Source organism: Nerophis lumbriciformis, linkage group LG24 (genome assembly GCF_033978685.3).
Source record: "Nerophis lumbriciformis linkage group LG24, RoL_Nlum_v2.1, whole genome shotgun sequence".
In the NCBI taxonomy this organism is placed as follows: domain Eukaryota; kingdom Metazoa; phylum Chordata; class Actinopteri; order Syngnathiformes; family Syngnathidae; genus Nerophis; species Nerophis lumbriciformis.
The window spans coordinates 154,261-170,815 of NC_084571.2; the positions used below are offsets into that span (position 1 = coordinate 154,261).

At 37.5% G+C, this 16,555-nt stretch overlaps 1 protein-coding gene across 2 annotated transcripts in view; it reads left to right on the forward strand.

The window, feature by feature from the left end:
- Positions 1-16,555, forward strand: part of LOC133620075 (plexin domain-containing protein 1-like) — a 55,766-nt gene that overhangs the window by 19,966 nt on the left and 19,245 nt on the right. The window contains exons 1-3 of one of the 2 annotated variants that reach the window (XM_061981285.1): positions 4,780-4,902; positions 7,642-7,787; positions 11,316-11,459. In XM_061981285.1, the coding sequence (XP_061837269.1) occupies positions 4,857-4,902; positions 7,642-7,787; positions 11,316-11,459 (336 nt within the window). In that variant the 5' untranslated portion in view covers positions 4,780-4,856. Of the gene's footprint in view, positions 1-4,779; positions 4,903-7,641; positions 7,788-11,315; positions 11,460-16,555 lie in introns of those variants that run through there. The other variant, XM_061981284.1, reaches the window with a different exon arrangement.

The window sequence follows — 16,555 nt, forward strand, 5'->3', positions numbered from 1 at the left end:
ATTTTTATAGTCTTTGGTATGACTCGGCCGGGGTTTGAACCCACAACCTACCGATCTCAGGGCGGACACTCTAACCACTAGGCCACTGAGTAGGTATAACCCTTCACGTGACTACAGGGCACCATGTTTGCTACCAACTTTGAAACCGAGTTGGCCATACAGGTATTTTGCAGCACTCTGACTTGTGGTACACCACAAGTTGAGAATCACTGGTCTAGATCTGTCGATATGAAGTATACATATGTCAAAACCCAGTTTAAAAAAAATGCAAGATATGCAATATCAAAGAGGGATGTGTGCTATGGCTATGAGTTGTTTTTTCCCTTGGCCTCAGTCTGGACCCCCTCTCCAGGGAACCAGGCTTAGACTGACCCCCCCCCCAATTGTTTACCTGTATCTCACCTTTTTTGTAAGGGGCGCCAGAAGTTGGCAGACCCGTCAGCGATCCTGTTCTGTCTCCCTGTAATGTTTGTCTGATCTTGAATGGGATTGTGCTGAAAATTTTAATTTCCCCTTGGAGATTAATAAAGTATTTCTGATTTCTGATTCTGATATCCCCCCCCCCCAAAAAAAAAAACATGTCAAAGTGGAATATTAGATGTGAAGTAATTGAGGACTTAAATAGGTGAAGTGAATTATATTTATATAGCGCTTTTCTCTTGTGACTCAAAGCGCTTTACATAGTGAAAGCCAATATCTAAGTTACATTTAAAGCAGTGTGGGTGGCACTGGGAGCAGGTGGGTAAAGTGTCTTGCCCAAGGACACAACGGCAGTGACTAGGATGGCGGAAGCGGGGATTGAATTTGGAACCCTCAAGTTGCTGGCACGGCCACTCTACCAACCCAGCTATACCGCCCCACAGGTCAATAATTACAACATTAATTTTAAATCATTAATATTTTTGAGCAATGACAGTTAAAACAAAAATCTCACAAATATTGTGGGGTATCTAAAAGGCCCCCTCTCATGAAAGTCATACTTTTTTTAATTTTATTTTTTTACTTTCAATGCTTAAATCTGTAGACTAACTTCTGATGTATCCATGGATTGTAAATTCGTATTATTTTTTCAGGTTTATTTGTCTGTTTCATGCCCTTTTAAAAAAAAAAATCCAAAAAAAAAACTATTAAATATTTTCCCCAAAAAATTATTTCAAAGTGAGTTTTTATTTTTTAACATTGTAATTTTTAAACACGTTTGCTCTTTTATTCCATTTAAAAAAAAATGTTTTTACAGTAGTTTTAGAATGCGCCACTAAAAAATAGCAGCCGGCCCCAAGTTAAAGTACCAATGATTGTCACACACACACTCGGTGTGGTGAAATTTGTCCTCTGCATTTGACCCATCCCCTTGTTCACCCCCAGGGAGGTGAGGGGAGCAGTGAGCAGCAGCAGTGGCCGCGCCCGGGATACATTTTTGGTGATTTAACCCCCAATTCCAACCCTTGATGCTGAGTGCCAAGCAGGGAAGTAATGGGTCCCATTTTTAGTCTTTGGTATGACTCGGCCGGGGTTTGAACTCACAACCTCCCGATTTCAGGGCGGACACTCCAACCACTAGGCCACTGAATAGGTGCCACATATTGGACAACCCGGATTTAGGGTGTATCTTCTTAAATGTGTTTTAACATTACCTTTAAATGAGACTGACGATATGGAACACAGGTGGAATGTGCATGATTAATTAGTTAAAAACACCTGTTAGCGCATACCAAAATGGCCACCAACAGCTGTTTAAAACAAGCTACTGTAGGAGTTTAGTTTGCATTTAATACAGATTTACAAAAACCTAATGACTCAATTAACTAGAAATGAGTACTATGCAATCGATACTGAAATATCGATACCACCAGTGATGGGTTGATGAGGCATCATGAAGCATTTCGACACATTGCAAAACTGTATTGATACTGTGTCGATACTGTTACTAAATACTGACATCTGCTGGACATTAAAAATCTCTACAGGCAACCTATAGACCGACTCAACTGACACTGATTGTATGACCTAGTATATACAATAATATAAACCAAGTCATTGTATTTCATGTAGGATTATTTCATATCTTCATTTAAATACAAATATGTTTTTATCTTTTTTAAATACAGTCAATAAATAATGTCAACATGTATCATAACATGGAAATCTAAGAGAACGTGTTGTGAATGAGGATGCTTGTGGACTGGGATTGGTTTTTTTTTACACATTTTTATTATAAAAAACAGTTTTTCCAACGTATTACATTTTAGACGATTTCTCTTCTTAGTTATTAATTCAATTCTCCGGCTGTAGAAAAGACCCACTCACAGGGCACAGAGGAGGTGTCAGTGCGACACAGTTTGTGTATCGGTCACGTGACCGAAACAGCTCATGATCAGTCACGTGACTTTCTAAAACCGACACAGGGTTTTGCTCTACGAGCTGGACGCATGCGCCGATGCATCGGTGTTGCCGGACCCATCACTAGATACCACCAATACCAGCTCTTTATGCTCTCGATTGTTTTTGATTGATTGAAACTTTTATTAGTAGATTGCACAGTACAGTACATATTCCGTACAATTGACCACTAAATGGTAACACCCCAATAAGTTTTTCAACTTGTTTAAGTCGGGGTCCACGTAAATCAATTCATAGTAAAATCAAATCAAAATATCAATACTTTTTGATACTTTCTTATTTTAGCAGGAACACTAAAGTAACTACATTCTTGAGAACTTGTCTAAACGAGATGCAATTGGTTGGAACTACTTTTCCTTCTGCCTAAATACGTAATGTGTAAACGCAGCGTTATTCAGTCTGTCATTTAAGACAATGACTGGCCATTAAACTGAGGCACTCGGGATAATGAAACAGCAAGTGTATGTATATTTTTTTGTAGGCTATTCAGAGAAACTTTTATATTGTTTGAATAGGATCCCCCAAAACCAGCAATATTTGAAATACTCTTTTTTTATTTATTTTACCACACACATTAGGTATCCATTTTTATTTTGCTTTAAGTATCAGATTGGTATCGCCGACACCAGCCTGAATTTTGCTCGGTGTCGATATATAGAATCAGTGGTATCGCACATCGGTTTTATCCAATTAAATAGTCACTCGTTAGAAACAATTAATTTTGCGGTGGTGATTTGTACTTAATTTCGAAGCATGTTTTCATGGTTGCGAGCATTTGTAGCATCCAAGTGATCGTCCGTGAGTGTTTTTGAGCACACCTCAATCTTAATTTGGTATTTATTACAAATGCTTGAAGTGGATAACTCGAGGAGCACAGGTATAATCTCATATCTTAATAAGACATTGACACATTAGAACTTTAATTCAAGTTGGAAAGGCGGCGGCCTAATGCTACTGGCTACTTAGCATTAGCCAAACTGCAATGTTTTATAAAGGAGAAGGGCTAATGCTACTAGCTACTCCAAGCATAGACATCTTATAAGTAGACGCAGCATCGACTGCTACTGCCTACCGGCGCTGACGAGACGCGGGGCCGCCATCTTGGAGTGGTGATCTGCTCCACTCAGTGTAATTCATTTGGCAGATCAATGAACTGTCAGCGCATTTAATTCATTTTTCCTCACAGAATACCACCGATTTTCACACGTTTTTTGGTCATACGTGTAGCTATGATAAAGGACACATGTTTTGGCGTATTTTATTATTCATAGTTTGCTTAACAGTAATAGAATATTCTTATATGCTATACGTGACCAGACGTCCGAGATCAAAACTGGGAATATAATCCCAGAGAAGGGGGAGAAAAACGGTCAGCTATTTTCAAATTGAAGAAGCAATATGATTAGGTCATATATACATGCTTATCCTACATAAACAATGTATGAATACATTAGATATCTATATATCCTAGGGACCTATAGACTGTATCTCTGTTGCTGCAAAAGCAGATAGTTTATTCTGTCTTGACACTTTGTATTGATATTTTGTATTACATTCTTCCCTGAAATTATGTTTACAGTGATTGTTTTATATGTATTTTTTATGTATGTCGCTTTGGATAAAAGCGTCTGCCAAATACTTAAAACATAAACATATATAAACACCTGAAAGTCTTTATGTCAGCTAAAACCACCAATCTGTTTCACTGGATTCAGAATAAAACCAAAATGTCTTGTTTTAAGTGGGGCTGAAAGTTTGTAAACCAAACCCCTGGAGGGGTGTCATCCTCCCCTAGAAGATATATTTGTGATTTTCACAAACAAATTAAGCATTCTGGTGAGTTCTGACAAAATAGAACATTTCATAGATTTGCAGAGAACTATATACAATATGCACTTTTCACAAAATACAACCAATAGTACGTTAATGTTAAATCTTACTTGTGAAAAGTACTCCCTCGATTCCTAATTTCACCAGTCCACTCATTTGAGCAGGAAAACGCGGAACATTGAACACCATCTTTGTGCATAAAACACGTCCTAGAAAGTCGCAGAAAGATATGCATGTAAACAAACTAAGGTGAGTTCAAGGACTGCCAAAATTAGTAGGATAAAACGGCGCTCGCCAAATACTGGAATCAGTGAAGCATGTTTAATATAAACAGTGTGCTTTATAACAATTAGGGAGGTTTGTGTCATGTTTGTCCTCCTACAGAAACCATATTAAAACAAAACAAAAAAATTTTTCCCCTCAACTTTTTCCATTTTTCATACATTTTTGAAAAAGCTCCAGAGAGCCACTAGGGCGGCGCTAAAGAGCCGCAGGTTGCCGACCCCTGTACTAGCTACTTAGCATTAGCCAAACTGCAATGTCTTATAAAGGGGAAGGGCTAATAGGGCTAATGCTACAAGCTACTCCAAGCCAAGTAGCATTTCCAACCCACAGTGTTGTACAACATGTTCAAATGTCGAGCGTGGGCTTCACGACCGGACCATTGCTACGGTGAGGCTGTGTTGCCCTGCTCATATTAATCTCTTCAGTTTAAACACACAACCCGAAGTTAGGACAACCGGAGCAACAGAGGCGAACTCTTCGCGGCAGCCGGGCTGACCACGGCGTAGTCACGGTGCCTGCGACGGGTAACTGAACTCGGCGGAGAGCATGATCTCTTGGCTTTTTTTTTTTTTGGATTGTGTAGTAAATCGCCGCCAAACCTCTCGTAGTTTGCTGAAAGCCCAAGAACGAAAAAACAGCAAACTTGAAGTACGAGAGGCCACCTTAACCTAGGGTTAGAAAAGTCACTCCGCCAAAAAAACATGGCGCTCGGGGGTTTTTATAGTAGTGTATTGTGATGTCATTGACATGCGTCGTGACGTAGGGCTTTTTTAAAAAAAATTTTATTATAACGTCATTAACATGCGCCGTGACGTGGGCGCTTTAACAAAATAACATCCCAAGATATATATATATATATTATTTGTCCATCCATCCATCCATTTCCCTACCGCTTGTCCCTTTCGGGGTCGCGGGGGACGCTGGAGCCTATCTCAGCTGCATTCGGGCGGAAGGCGGCGTACACCCTGGACAAGTTGCCACCTCATCGCAGGTGTGTACAGCTCTGGTAATGGGTACATTCGCACCCACCTGCACAAATGTACTTCAAAATGTAACAATCAAAATAAGTATGACTTTTTTTTTGTTTACTAGGGCTTGCATATATGATATGCATTAGTTTAAAATCAACGATAATAAAAAGGAGATGCTTGGAAATAGCATAAAAATGCCCCAAAAATGTGGAAAAACGCGATTCATAGCGTTACTTTTTGGTGTAACCATCATGAGTGTTCTGTTCAGGTATATTTCTTTTATATTTTGATAAATCATCATATTTATGTATTACTCAATTTAAATAGGTATTGATCAATCTTTAAGCTGTGTGTATTTGATTTCAGTTTGCTTTTGACATCTTATTTAGAATTGTAGTTGAAACTTTTACAATCTTGTGTTGCGCTCATGATGGCGTAACCAAACTAGATTATTTTGAATATTTATTCCCTTTTTTACATTTAGTGTATTTAAATATACTGTGTTTTATGCTTTTTTCTTTTTGGAACATGTACTATACATATAATACAATAAAGTCCCATATAAAATTATGTTTCTAGCTTTAATTTTTAATTAATTTAGCTTTTAGCTTTTTAAGTAATTTAGCTTTTAGCTTTTTTTTTTAATTTAGCTTTAATTTTCTTTAATTTTGCCTTTGAAAGTAACACTCCAATGTCCATTAGTGGAGCTGTACACAGGTATTATTTATAGTTTTAAATGTAATTTAAAAAAAACAATTCTATATTTTTTATTTATTTTATTTCTATTAAACAACAAACATATATCCACGATGTACATAAAAGTCAAGGCCCTTTCAACGTCAACAGGTTGAGCAAATTTATGACTTTAACAAAACGTGTCAAGGAAAGAAAATAAAAGCAAATACAAATAGAGTATTGAAAATAATAATAAATGATGATAATAAACACAATGATATAAGGGACAAGCAGAAAATGGATGGATGATAAAATACAAAATTCACAAAGACAAAAAAGAGGTAATTTAAATCACTTCAAATTTTTTTCAATAAAGATAAGATAATTTTCCAAGATTTAATTGATAATTTGAAACCATTAAGCCAATTAGAAAATGTAGGTTTTACTTTCAGAAATAGACATTTATGTATCAAAACATTTGCTTGGAGTATAATAATGTTGACAAACATTTCTTTTGTTACCATCATTTATAAATATGCCAAATTTGATCTCTTCTATTGTGAATGGGGACATCTCCACACCCTTGTCTCTCAGCCAATTTTTGATCTCCTCCCCAAACACACGTCTCACATTCCACAAACAGTTGATTGACATCCTCTACTCCTCCACAGTTTTACCATGAATTGATTAACTTGGACCCCGACTTAAACAAGTTGAAAAACTTCTTCGGGTATTACCATTTAGTGGTCAATTGTACGGAATAAGTTCTGTACTGTGCAATCTACTAATAAAAGTTTCAATCAATCAAACAGATATAACAGCCATCAACCTCCATGTTAAATTTTAGTTTTAAAAAATCCTTTTAAGGGTATATTCCATAAAAAAAATTAAAGTGTATTTCTGACATTTTGGGAAGAATTGGGTAAGTAATGTATCTTGTCCTTATTTTCCTTAGCTCAACTTTTGTAAACTCATTTAGGATATATTGGCTATGAATTGTGCCCAGAAAGTATTGTTTCGCTAAAACTGCCCTCATATATTTGTCGGAACATTTTTCATCACAGAAATGAACTGAAAAAACTTGAAAAACAGACCTAGTACCGATTTTAAAGAAGTATATTTTTATGTAAAGATATAAGGCTCAAACCGGAATTTTCATGTTATAGATTTCTGTTTTGTGCCATGTCTAAAATAATTTCTGTGACGGGCTAAAAACCCATTTTGGTCTGCTTTGTTTTCAATTTTCTTTTTGTCTTTCTTTAAAAAAAAAAAAAAAATTACATTTCCACTAATGAAACAAAAATTAAATGACCAAAACATGACTGACCAACAACTATACGAAACAAAACATGACAAAATTCATAACAAATTGTTAAAAATCTTAATGTTTTCAATAGCTTTGTCACACGCCATATAATGTGTAAATAATGACTACCTCACGTGCAGCTATAACTAAGCACTTCCTGTCTATTCTGGACAGAGGAAAGGTACACTGTGACATCAGAGGACTCAACGGGAGGTGAACAAGCCCACGGGTGGTCTCTGGGACATGTCAGGACAAGCAGAGCGGTCCAGGGCGGAGGACTGTTCATTGACACCTTGAAAGACAACATGACGACAGTGGTGGTAAGTGTGTGTGTGTGTGTGTGCATGTGTGTGTTGGGTAAACACTACCATCTTTTGAAAGGTACAGTGCAGTTTTTGTTGCTAGACAGTAGAAACTGTTGCGTCTGACCAGGGAATTAAAGTCACTGGTCAATCCCAAGTTCTTTAGATGACATATATGCAGAGTAAAAGTTAAAGTTCCAATGATTGTCACACACACACACTAGGTGTGGCGAAATTATTCTCTGCATTTGACCCATCACCCTTGATCACCCCCTGGGAGGTGAGGGGAGCAGTGAGCAGCAGCGGTGGCCGCGCCCGGGAATCATTTTTGGTGATTTAACCCCCAATTCCAACCCATGATACTCAGTGCCAAGCAGGGAGGTAATGGGTCACATTTTTATAGTCTTTGGTATGACTCGGCTGGGGTTTGAACTCACAACCTACCGATCTCAAGAAGGACCATCAAGACAGAATAGGAATATTATCATGTTTTACTGACGCTTCAGGAGACCAGCCCACACCAATACATTCATGCTTCTTGAATTGGTCTAACCTTCAAACAGAAGAGACAACTTCTTCCATCCGAAGAAAGCCCCCACCTGTCCGGAAAATAATACAGCCTCATTTTTCTACTACAGATAACATATAAGAGAGTAGTCCAACTCCTACAGTGCAAGCCTTCAAGGTAACACACATAGTTTACTTGCGGACATAAAATGAAAAAATAGAAAGAGTACAAATGGAAAAACACTAGCTGATTTAAACATGACTATGAATAAAGAAAGGACTCTTAAACATATATGCATTCTCCACAAAACTTACTGGACAAAATAATTAGGACACATGCTTACTTAAAACCAATTTGGTGACTTTCTTGCTAAATCTAGTGACTTTCCAACTCCTGTTAGCGACTATCTTTCTCAAAAGCGACTCGTGACAATAGCAACTTTTTTGGGTGTTTTGGAGACATGAAAGCACGTGTCACTCTGCAGTTAATGTCCTCAGCGAACAAGCCGGTGCTGTCGTGAGCCCCTCCTAAGGTTGACACCAGCCTCGCGCAGCACTCCCAGCTGCAGTCACAGCAGAGAGGAGACCCACACCTACTCTGTGCAAAGCTGCCGCTGTTTTCTTCCTTGGTTTACAGAATGAAATGTAGTTGTAAGCATTAAATCACTGTCACGCTTCAAATAAAACCTATCGTTCATGTTAATGAGCCAGTCAGTAGATTTGGTTTGTTCGTGAATATCACCACCCTTTTGATCAATTTTGATAACATATAACAATGTAGAACAAAGAAAAATACAACTACAATAAGAATCAACAAAGGAAAGTTCCTTGATAGTATGATTCTAATTTGCATTTTTTTAAACACACTTTTTATGTCAGCATCCATTGTAATCAATTATGCAAATTAGGCATTAATGTTATCCAGCAACTTCCAGCGACTTTTATGACAGCCATTTGCTACTTTCCAAGCTGAGGAGTTTGCAACACTGACACACCTGTTCAAAAGTGCTTGTTTATCTGACCCAGGTGTATCCAAAGTGTGGCCCACAGCTCATTTTTTAACGGCCTGCGGCACATTCCAAATATACTATCATAAAAGTATACATAAAAGAAATGTAACAAGAAAAAGTTGCAATATTGACTCTAATAACACATAGCTGCCATGTATGCAGTTTTATACTTTAAAACTGTCATTGCTCAAAAATAATAATTAATCAAAATCAATGTTGTTATGAATTATTTATCTATTCAAGGCTTTGCTTACTTTACATCAAATATTCCACTTTAAAATATTTATTTGGGAAAATACTGCACTTTTTGTGTGTTTGGCGTCTAAATAAAACAAGGTTTTCTTTGACAAAAAGATTAAACAAATTTTAATAAAAAATAATGAGAGACAAGTGGTAGAAAATTAATGGAAAAGGTTATAAACGACAGATATATCTAAAGTTGATCTAGAGATTTATGTGTTGAAAGTAAAAATAATATATATTGATGTATTATGACTTATTTGTAACACTTTTATGTGTGGGGCCCTTTTGGATCCTCGAGATCTTTAATAAGATGTGTTATTAACTGTAATTGCTCAAAAATAATAATAAATTCAAAGCCAATATTTTTATAAATTATTTACCTATTTACAGCTCCAATTACTTCACATCAAATATTTCACTTTGAAATATTTTTTGGGGAAAATATTGCACTTTTTGTGTGTTTGCCATAGAAATTAAACAATGTTTTCTTTGACAAAAAGGGCAGAAAACAAACAAACACATTTAATAAAAATAAAAACTCCTAATCGATGGATACATCTGAAGTTGATCTTGAGATTTAAGCATTGAAAGTAAAAATAATATATATTAATATATTATGACATATTTTTAACACTTTTATGGGTGGGGCCCTTTTGGATCCCCAGATTTTTTTTCACCGTATTTGTTAAAATAAAAATTAAAAAAAGAATTAAAATCCACATTTTTATAAAATTTTTTTTACCCATTTAAAGCTCAATTACTCCACTTTTAACATTTATTGGGAAAATATTGCATATCTTGTGTTTTTGCCATTTAAAAAAGACATAAAAGAAAATTAAACTTTATGTTAACAGAGAGATCTGAAGTTGATCTTTAGAGATTTAAGCGTCAAAAGTAAAAACAATAATAATATATGACTTATTTTTAATACTTTAATGACTGAGATCCTTTTAAGTCCCCGGGACCTTTGACATTCACCAAAATTGTGGGAAGCCCTAATGGTTACAATATACATTATATTGGTTTTGATCATGAAAAACATAAAAATTGCCCCCGCATGCTTTAATTTTTCAGTGTGGAAATAGTTTGGACACCCTTGATCTAAACTATATATTTCTTTCTTTGTTTTATCTTCATTTTAATTCCTTATTTTATTGTATATATTTGTGATTATGTTTATTGTGATCTTGGGTGTGTTGAAATGCACCAACAAATAAAATGTATTATTGTTGTTATTATTATTATTATTATTATGTGAAAAATGAAGCACATTTGGAGTTCCTAGTCTAAGTATTTTAGAGTTTGTGTGGTAATTTTTGCCCATTCATGAGGTCAGGGGTCACTGTGAGAGAGCGTCTGCTAATGCCAGAGGAGTTCTTCCACACTAAAGGAATTCTGGGCCCCGTGAAAAGTAATCAGGGTCATTAGGGGCCCTTGGAATTTTACTAACTTTCCCCCCCATATGCCGTCCCAGTCAAGCAGACATCATGCCAAAAAATTGATTGTTAGGATGAAAAATAAAGATTTTATATGTTTAAATGTTAGATTTTTTAAATGTGTTTTACCCTAATGAAAACAATTAAAAATGTGAAAATTAAAATAATAGAAAATAATACAAATCTAATTGTTTACATATATTGTTTTTTACTGTTGATTAAAACAAAAAAACTAACATTTTCATAAAACCTTTTTGATTTTTGAATATATATAAAAAAAAAAATCTGAACATTTAAAAATACAAATAAAAATTCGGATTGACTTTCTTCCTGTTTTGTGTGTTGGGAAGGAGGATGCCGGCAAGTACTACACTTGGCAACGCTTCGGTCCCGAGGACCAGCGTACACGTGAACTATGGGTGGACATGAGTGACCTGGGGCACGGCCAGGTTCGAGTCCACGGCATTCTGTCAAACGCCTACCAACAGGCTACGGTGAGCGTCGCGCACACAATCTTCACTGTTGATGCTTATGCTTACAGACCCAAGACAGAAATCTCCGTCTTTCTGTTTGCAATCAGTGCGCAATGTATCAAACTGATTGCAAAAGTCATTTTTCCTGCACGTTGCCAGATGCAATGAGCGGCAATTACAAGGAGACAAAACAGACATTGAGCAAATCGCGCCATGGGACTTGACAGTGAAGCATGAGGTCATACAGTCCAGGGGCCGTATTCCGAAAGATTCTTAGTGCAAAAAGTTGCTCCTACCCATCAGGCACAAGACATTCAAACAACGTTGAGAACTTGTTGAATGAGGTCCTGACGTTGAGCAACTCAAACATAACGTTGGAATAGGGCTGGGCGATATTGCCTTTTTTTAATATCTCGATATTTTTAGGCCATGTCACGATACACCATATATATCGCAATATTTTGCCTAAGCCTTCAATGAACACTTGATGCATATAATCCCAGCAGTATGATGATTCTATGTGTCTACATTAAAACATTCTTCTTCATACTGCATTAATATATGCTCATTTTAAACTTTCATGCAGAGAGGGAAATCACAACTAAGTCAATTTACCAAAACTGTAATTATTAAAGAGTTATTAAGCAGTGGCACAAACATTCATGTCATTTCAAAACAGAAAGTGCAAGATTGTCAGGCATTTTAAAACAAGTTACTTTTGTGCATGATGTCACTAACATGACATATCAAAACAACACTAAATTAAAGTGCACTTTTTGTACAGAACGCCACTACAATAGTTTAAAACAAATAAAGTACACTTTTGTGCATGATGTCACACAAGATATTTCAATAGCTGTCAAATAAAAATGAGCTGCATAATAGGAAATCAAATAGTGTATGTCCTTCGCTATGTGGTAGGTTCCTGCGGACGTTATCTCCTTCTGTTGTTGACTATTTTTTTCATACGGTGTTGATCTGGAAATGGTTGCTTCGGCATTTTGTTGGTGGCACCGAATGGAGATGTTGACATGCGGAGTAAGCACTCTTCATTCTCTAGCAGGTGACCTTTCAAATGATGCTTCATATTAACAGTAATGCTACTCTTTGTAGCATTACGCAGCTACGCTTTTGCCCCACACTTGACAAATTACAGTTGTCTGTTCGACATATTCCCACTTGAAGCCAAACCACCGCCAGACGATGGACCCCGTGCTGTTTTTCTTGGGAATTAATGATTTGTTACCAGATTAGCACCTTCTTTCTCTCGTATTACCACTCGCCCATGCTGCTACCTCTCTGCTCCGCGAGGGCGTATGATTCTGCACGTGTGACATTATGTGACGTATGTAAGAAGGTGCGCTTGTTTAAGTCTCTGTGAGAAGGAGAGACAAGAAAGAGTGAGAAGAGCCTGCAGCTAAAAGCAACTGCGTGAGAACGTATACTCCAATACCACGATATAGTCATTTTCTATATCGCACAGTATTTGAGTATACGTTCTCACGCAGTTGCTTTTAGCTGCAGGCATTACACTACACCCAGACCTACGTTGGAACAACATGCTTTTTGACAACGTTTAATCAATGTTAGGTTCTGACGTTGAATGGACCATTGAATTTTGGTCATTTCCCAACAAATATTCTACAACACAAATACAACGTTGAAACAACATGCTTTTTGACAACATTCATTCAATGTCAAGTTGTGATGTTGAAATTTGGTCATTTCCCAACCAACAACGTGGATCCAAAGTTGGCCATCAACGTTGTCTCAATTTACAAATATAACTATTTTGCAACACTGTTTCAGAGTCAGTTTTGAAGGACATGTATGTAGGGTTCTACGGTACTAATGAATGAAAAACGGTACTATACTGTGTTTGAAAAGTACCGGTTCACGTCAGGACATTGCTGGTTTTGCGAGCAGACGAGCATGTTCGGCAGCACACAATCACCGAGTACTTACAAGCAGACACAGTTGCATTTTTGTTGTGTTTCACTTGATTGTAAAATATGTCGATCGAAAGGGGGGTGTGACATTCATATTTTGTCATTATTCAGTGTTTTATCGTTCATAGAAAAATGTAAAATTCCATTACGTTTTTTAAGGCGGTCTGTCATAACATTTTTAGCATTCAATCAGACATTATTGTGAGGTTTTGTATTAGTGTTCCTAAAAATAGATATACCGGTCCCCAGACACATTTTTTTCTCTAAATGTGGCCCCCGAGTCAAAATAATTGCCCAGGCCTGATCTAAAGGGAAATTGCACTTTTTTTTGGAATTTTGCCCATCGTTCACATTATGAGAGACAGAGACATAGCGGATATATTTCTGTTTTTTGCATTCTATATAGTAAATAAATGCGATCAAAAGTCCGCTTACAACAGAGCCTATGAAAGGTCCTCTATTCCGCCCATAAAACCCAATAAAAAACATCCAAAAAGCGACAACAATACTCCATTTATATTTTGTGACTTGAATATTAACCAAGTATTAGTGATAGTGTTATTATAAGCGCTAACGCAGACAAACTATTTATAGCGGCACCATGATCATTGTGTGCCATTGTTGACATGAAATGCTGGTCCCACTATGGACTGGACTCTCACATTATTAACTGTATCCACTCGGCATCTGCGGTCCCTTCCAAGGTTTCTCCTTGTGCCCATTGGGTTGAGTTTTTTCTTGCCCTGATGTGGGATCTGAGCCTAGGATGTCGTTGTGGCTTGGGCAGCCCTTTGAGATTGTGATTAAAGGCTATATGTATAAGTAAACTTTGATTGATGGCAAACTGATGAGCTGCTTCCTCGTTTCCTTTCTCGTCAACGTTTTATTCTAGATCATAAATCATGCCTTTACCTGGATAGTAGAAAAACGAGGACGTATTCAGACAAGTTGGTACACTTTGACAGCCAATTTAGACCCGGGAATGGCGAGAACGCCACGAAAAGACGCTTGGTTCCACCCCCCTTTTCTTTGTGAGGATTATTAGTCCTTCTTGATCTAAATGGGAATATATGAACATCCTAGCAGTCGGCATCCTAATGACTTTGATGTGTGCTATGGCTATGAGTTGTTTTTTTCCCTTGGCCTCAGTCTGGACCTCCTCTCCATGGGCCCAGGCTTAGACCGATTTTTTTTTGTCACCCCCCATTGTTTACCTGTATTTCAACTTTTTTGTAAGGGGCACCGGGAGTTGGCAGACCCGTCAGCGATCTTGTTCTGTCTCCCTGTCATGTTTGATCCTGTTCTGTCTCCCTGTAATGTTTGATCCTGTTCTGTCTCCCTGTAATGTTTGATCCTGTTCTGTCTCCCTGTAATGTTTGATCCTGTTCTGTCTCCCTGTAATGTTTGATCCTGTTCTGTCTCCCTGTAATGTTTGTCTGATCTTGAACACACTCGGGGATGAATAAAGTATTTCTGATTCTGATCAGGGTAGCACGGTGGAAGAGGGGTTAGTGCATCTGCCTCACAATACGAAGGTCCTGAGTAGTCTTGGGTTCAATCCCGGGCTCGGGATCTTTCTGTGTGGAGTTTGCATGTTCTCCCCGTAACTGCGGGGGTTCCCTCCGGGTACTCCGGCTTCCTCCCACCTCCAAAGACATGCACCTGGGGATAAGTTGATTGGCAACACTAAATTGGCCCTAGTGTGTGAATGTGAGTGTGAAAGTTGTCTGTCTATCTGTGTTGGTGATGAGGTGGCGACTTGTCCAGGGTGTACACCGCCTTCCGCCCGATTGTAGCTGGGATAGGCTCCAGCACCCCCCGCGACCCCAAAGGGAATAAGCGGTAGAAAATGGATGGATGGATGATTCTGATCTGATTCTGACAGCAGACCTTGTACACTAAGTGATGTCGTATTATGTTTGTTGGCTCTCATTAAGTCTCAGTGAGTAATAATCAGTGATGAAGAAAAAACAAAACAAACTTTGTGATGCGTTTTTTAAATTAATGCGCCGCGTATGCTTAAAATGATCAAAATACGTAAATATTGAATGTTATTATAAATGTGCCCGTTACTACATTACGTATATACTTACATCATGTATATAAAACATTAATGGAGGTTTTTGGATATTTTTTAAGGGCTTTAGAGGCAGAATAGAGCGGCTCCCATGGGCTCCATCCGACATTACACATACTGTACATCATACTTGCCAACCCTCCCGAATTTTCCGGGAGACTCCCGAAATTCAGCGCCTCTTCCGAAAACCTCCCGGGACAAATATTCTCCCGAAAATCTCCCGATTTTCAGCCGGAGCTGGAGGCCACGCCCCCTCCAGCTCCATGCGGACCTGAGTGAGGACAGCCTTTTTTCCCGACGGGAGGACAACAGGGTGACAAGAACTAAATCATCCAGACTAGAGATACATTGTATTATTATGTTTATCTTACCTAAAAATAAATATATTTATTAATTTAAAAAAAAAAAAACTAAATAAATGTTTACTATATTTTGCTAAAAACATATTTTTTCTGACTCCTTATTACATCCAGGCATTAGAATTATACATTAAAATAAACATCCATCCATCCATCCATCCATTTTCTACCGCTTATTCCCTTCAGGGTCGCGGGGGGCGCTGGAGCCTATCTCAGCTACAATCGGGCGGAAGGCGGGGTACACCCTGGACAAGTCTAAAATAAACATATTTGAAATAATTAATTTTAAATGATCATAATAATTCATTTAAAATGACCATATTTAATTATTAAAATAATTGCTTGTTTATCAACAACTTTAGCATTTTATTCATTACATTTTGAAGCTCAAAGTTATGTTATATTCCTTAATATTTATTTATGCAAGTTTGAAGTATCAATTATCTAAACACAGTTTTGTTTGCATATTTTCAGGATGTAGAAATATATATATATATATATATATGTATGAAATACTTGACTTGGTGAATTCTAGTTGTCAATATACTCCTCCCCTCTTAACCACGCCCCCAACCACGCCCTGCCCCACCCCCGACCACGCCCCCACCCCCCACCTCCCGAAATCGGAGGTCTCAAAGTTGGCAAGTATGCTGTACATGTCCTTTAAAACTGACTTCGTAACAACGTTGCAAAATAGTTGTATTTGTAAATCGAGACAACGTTGATGTCCAT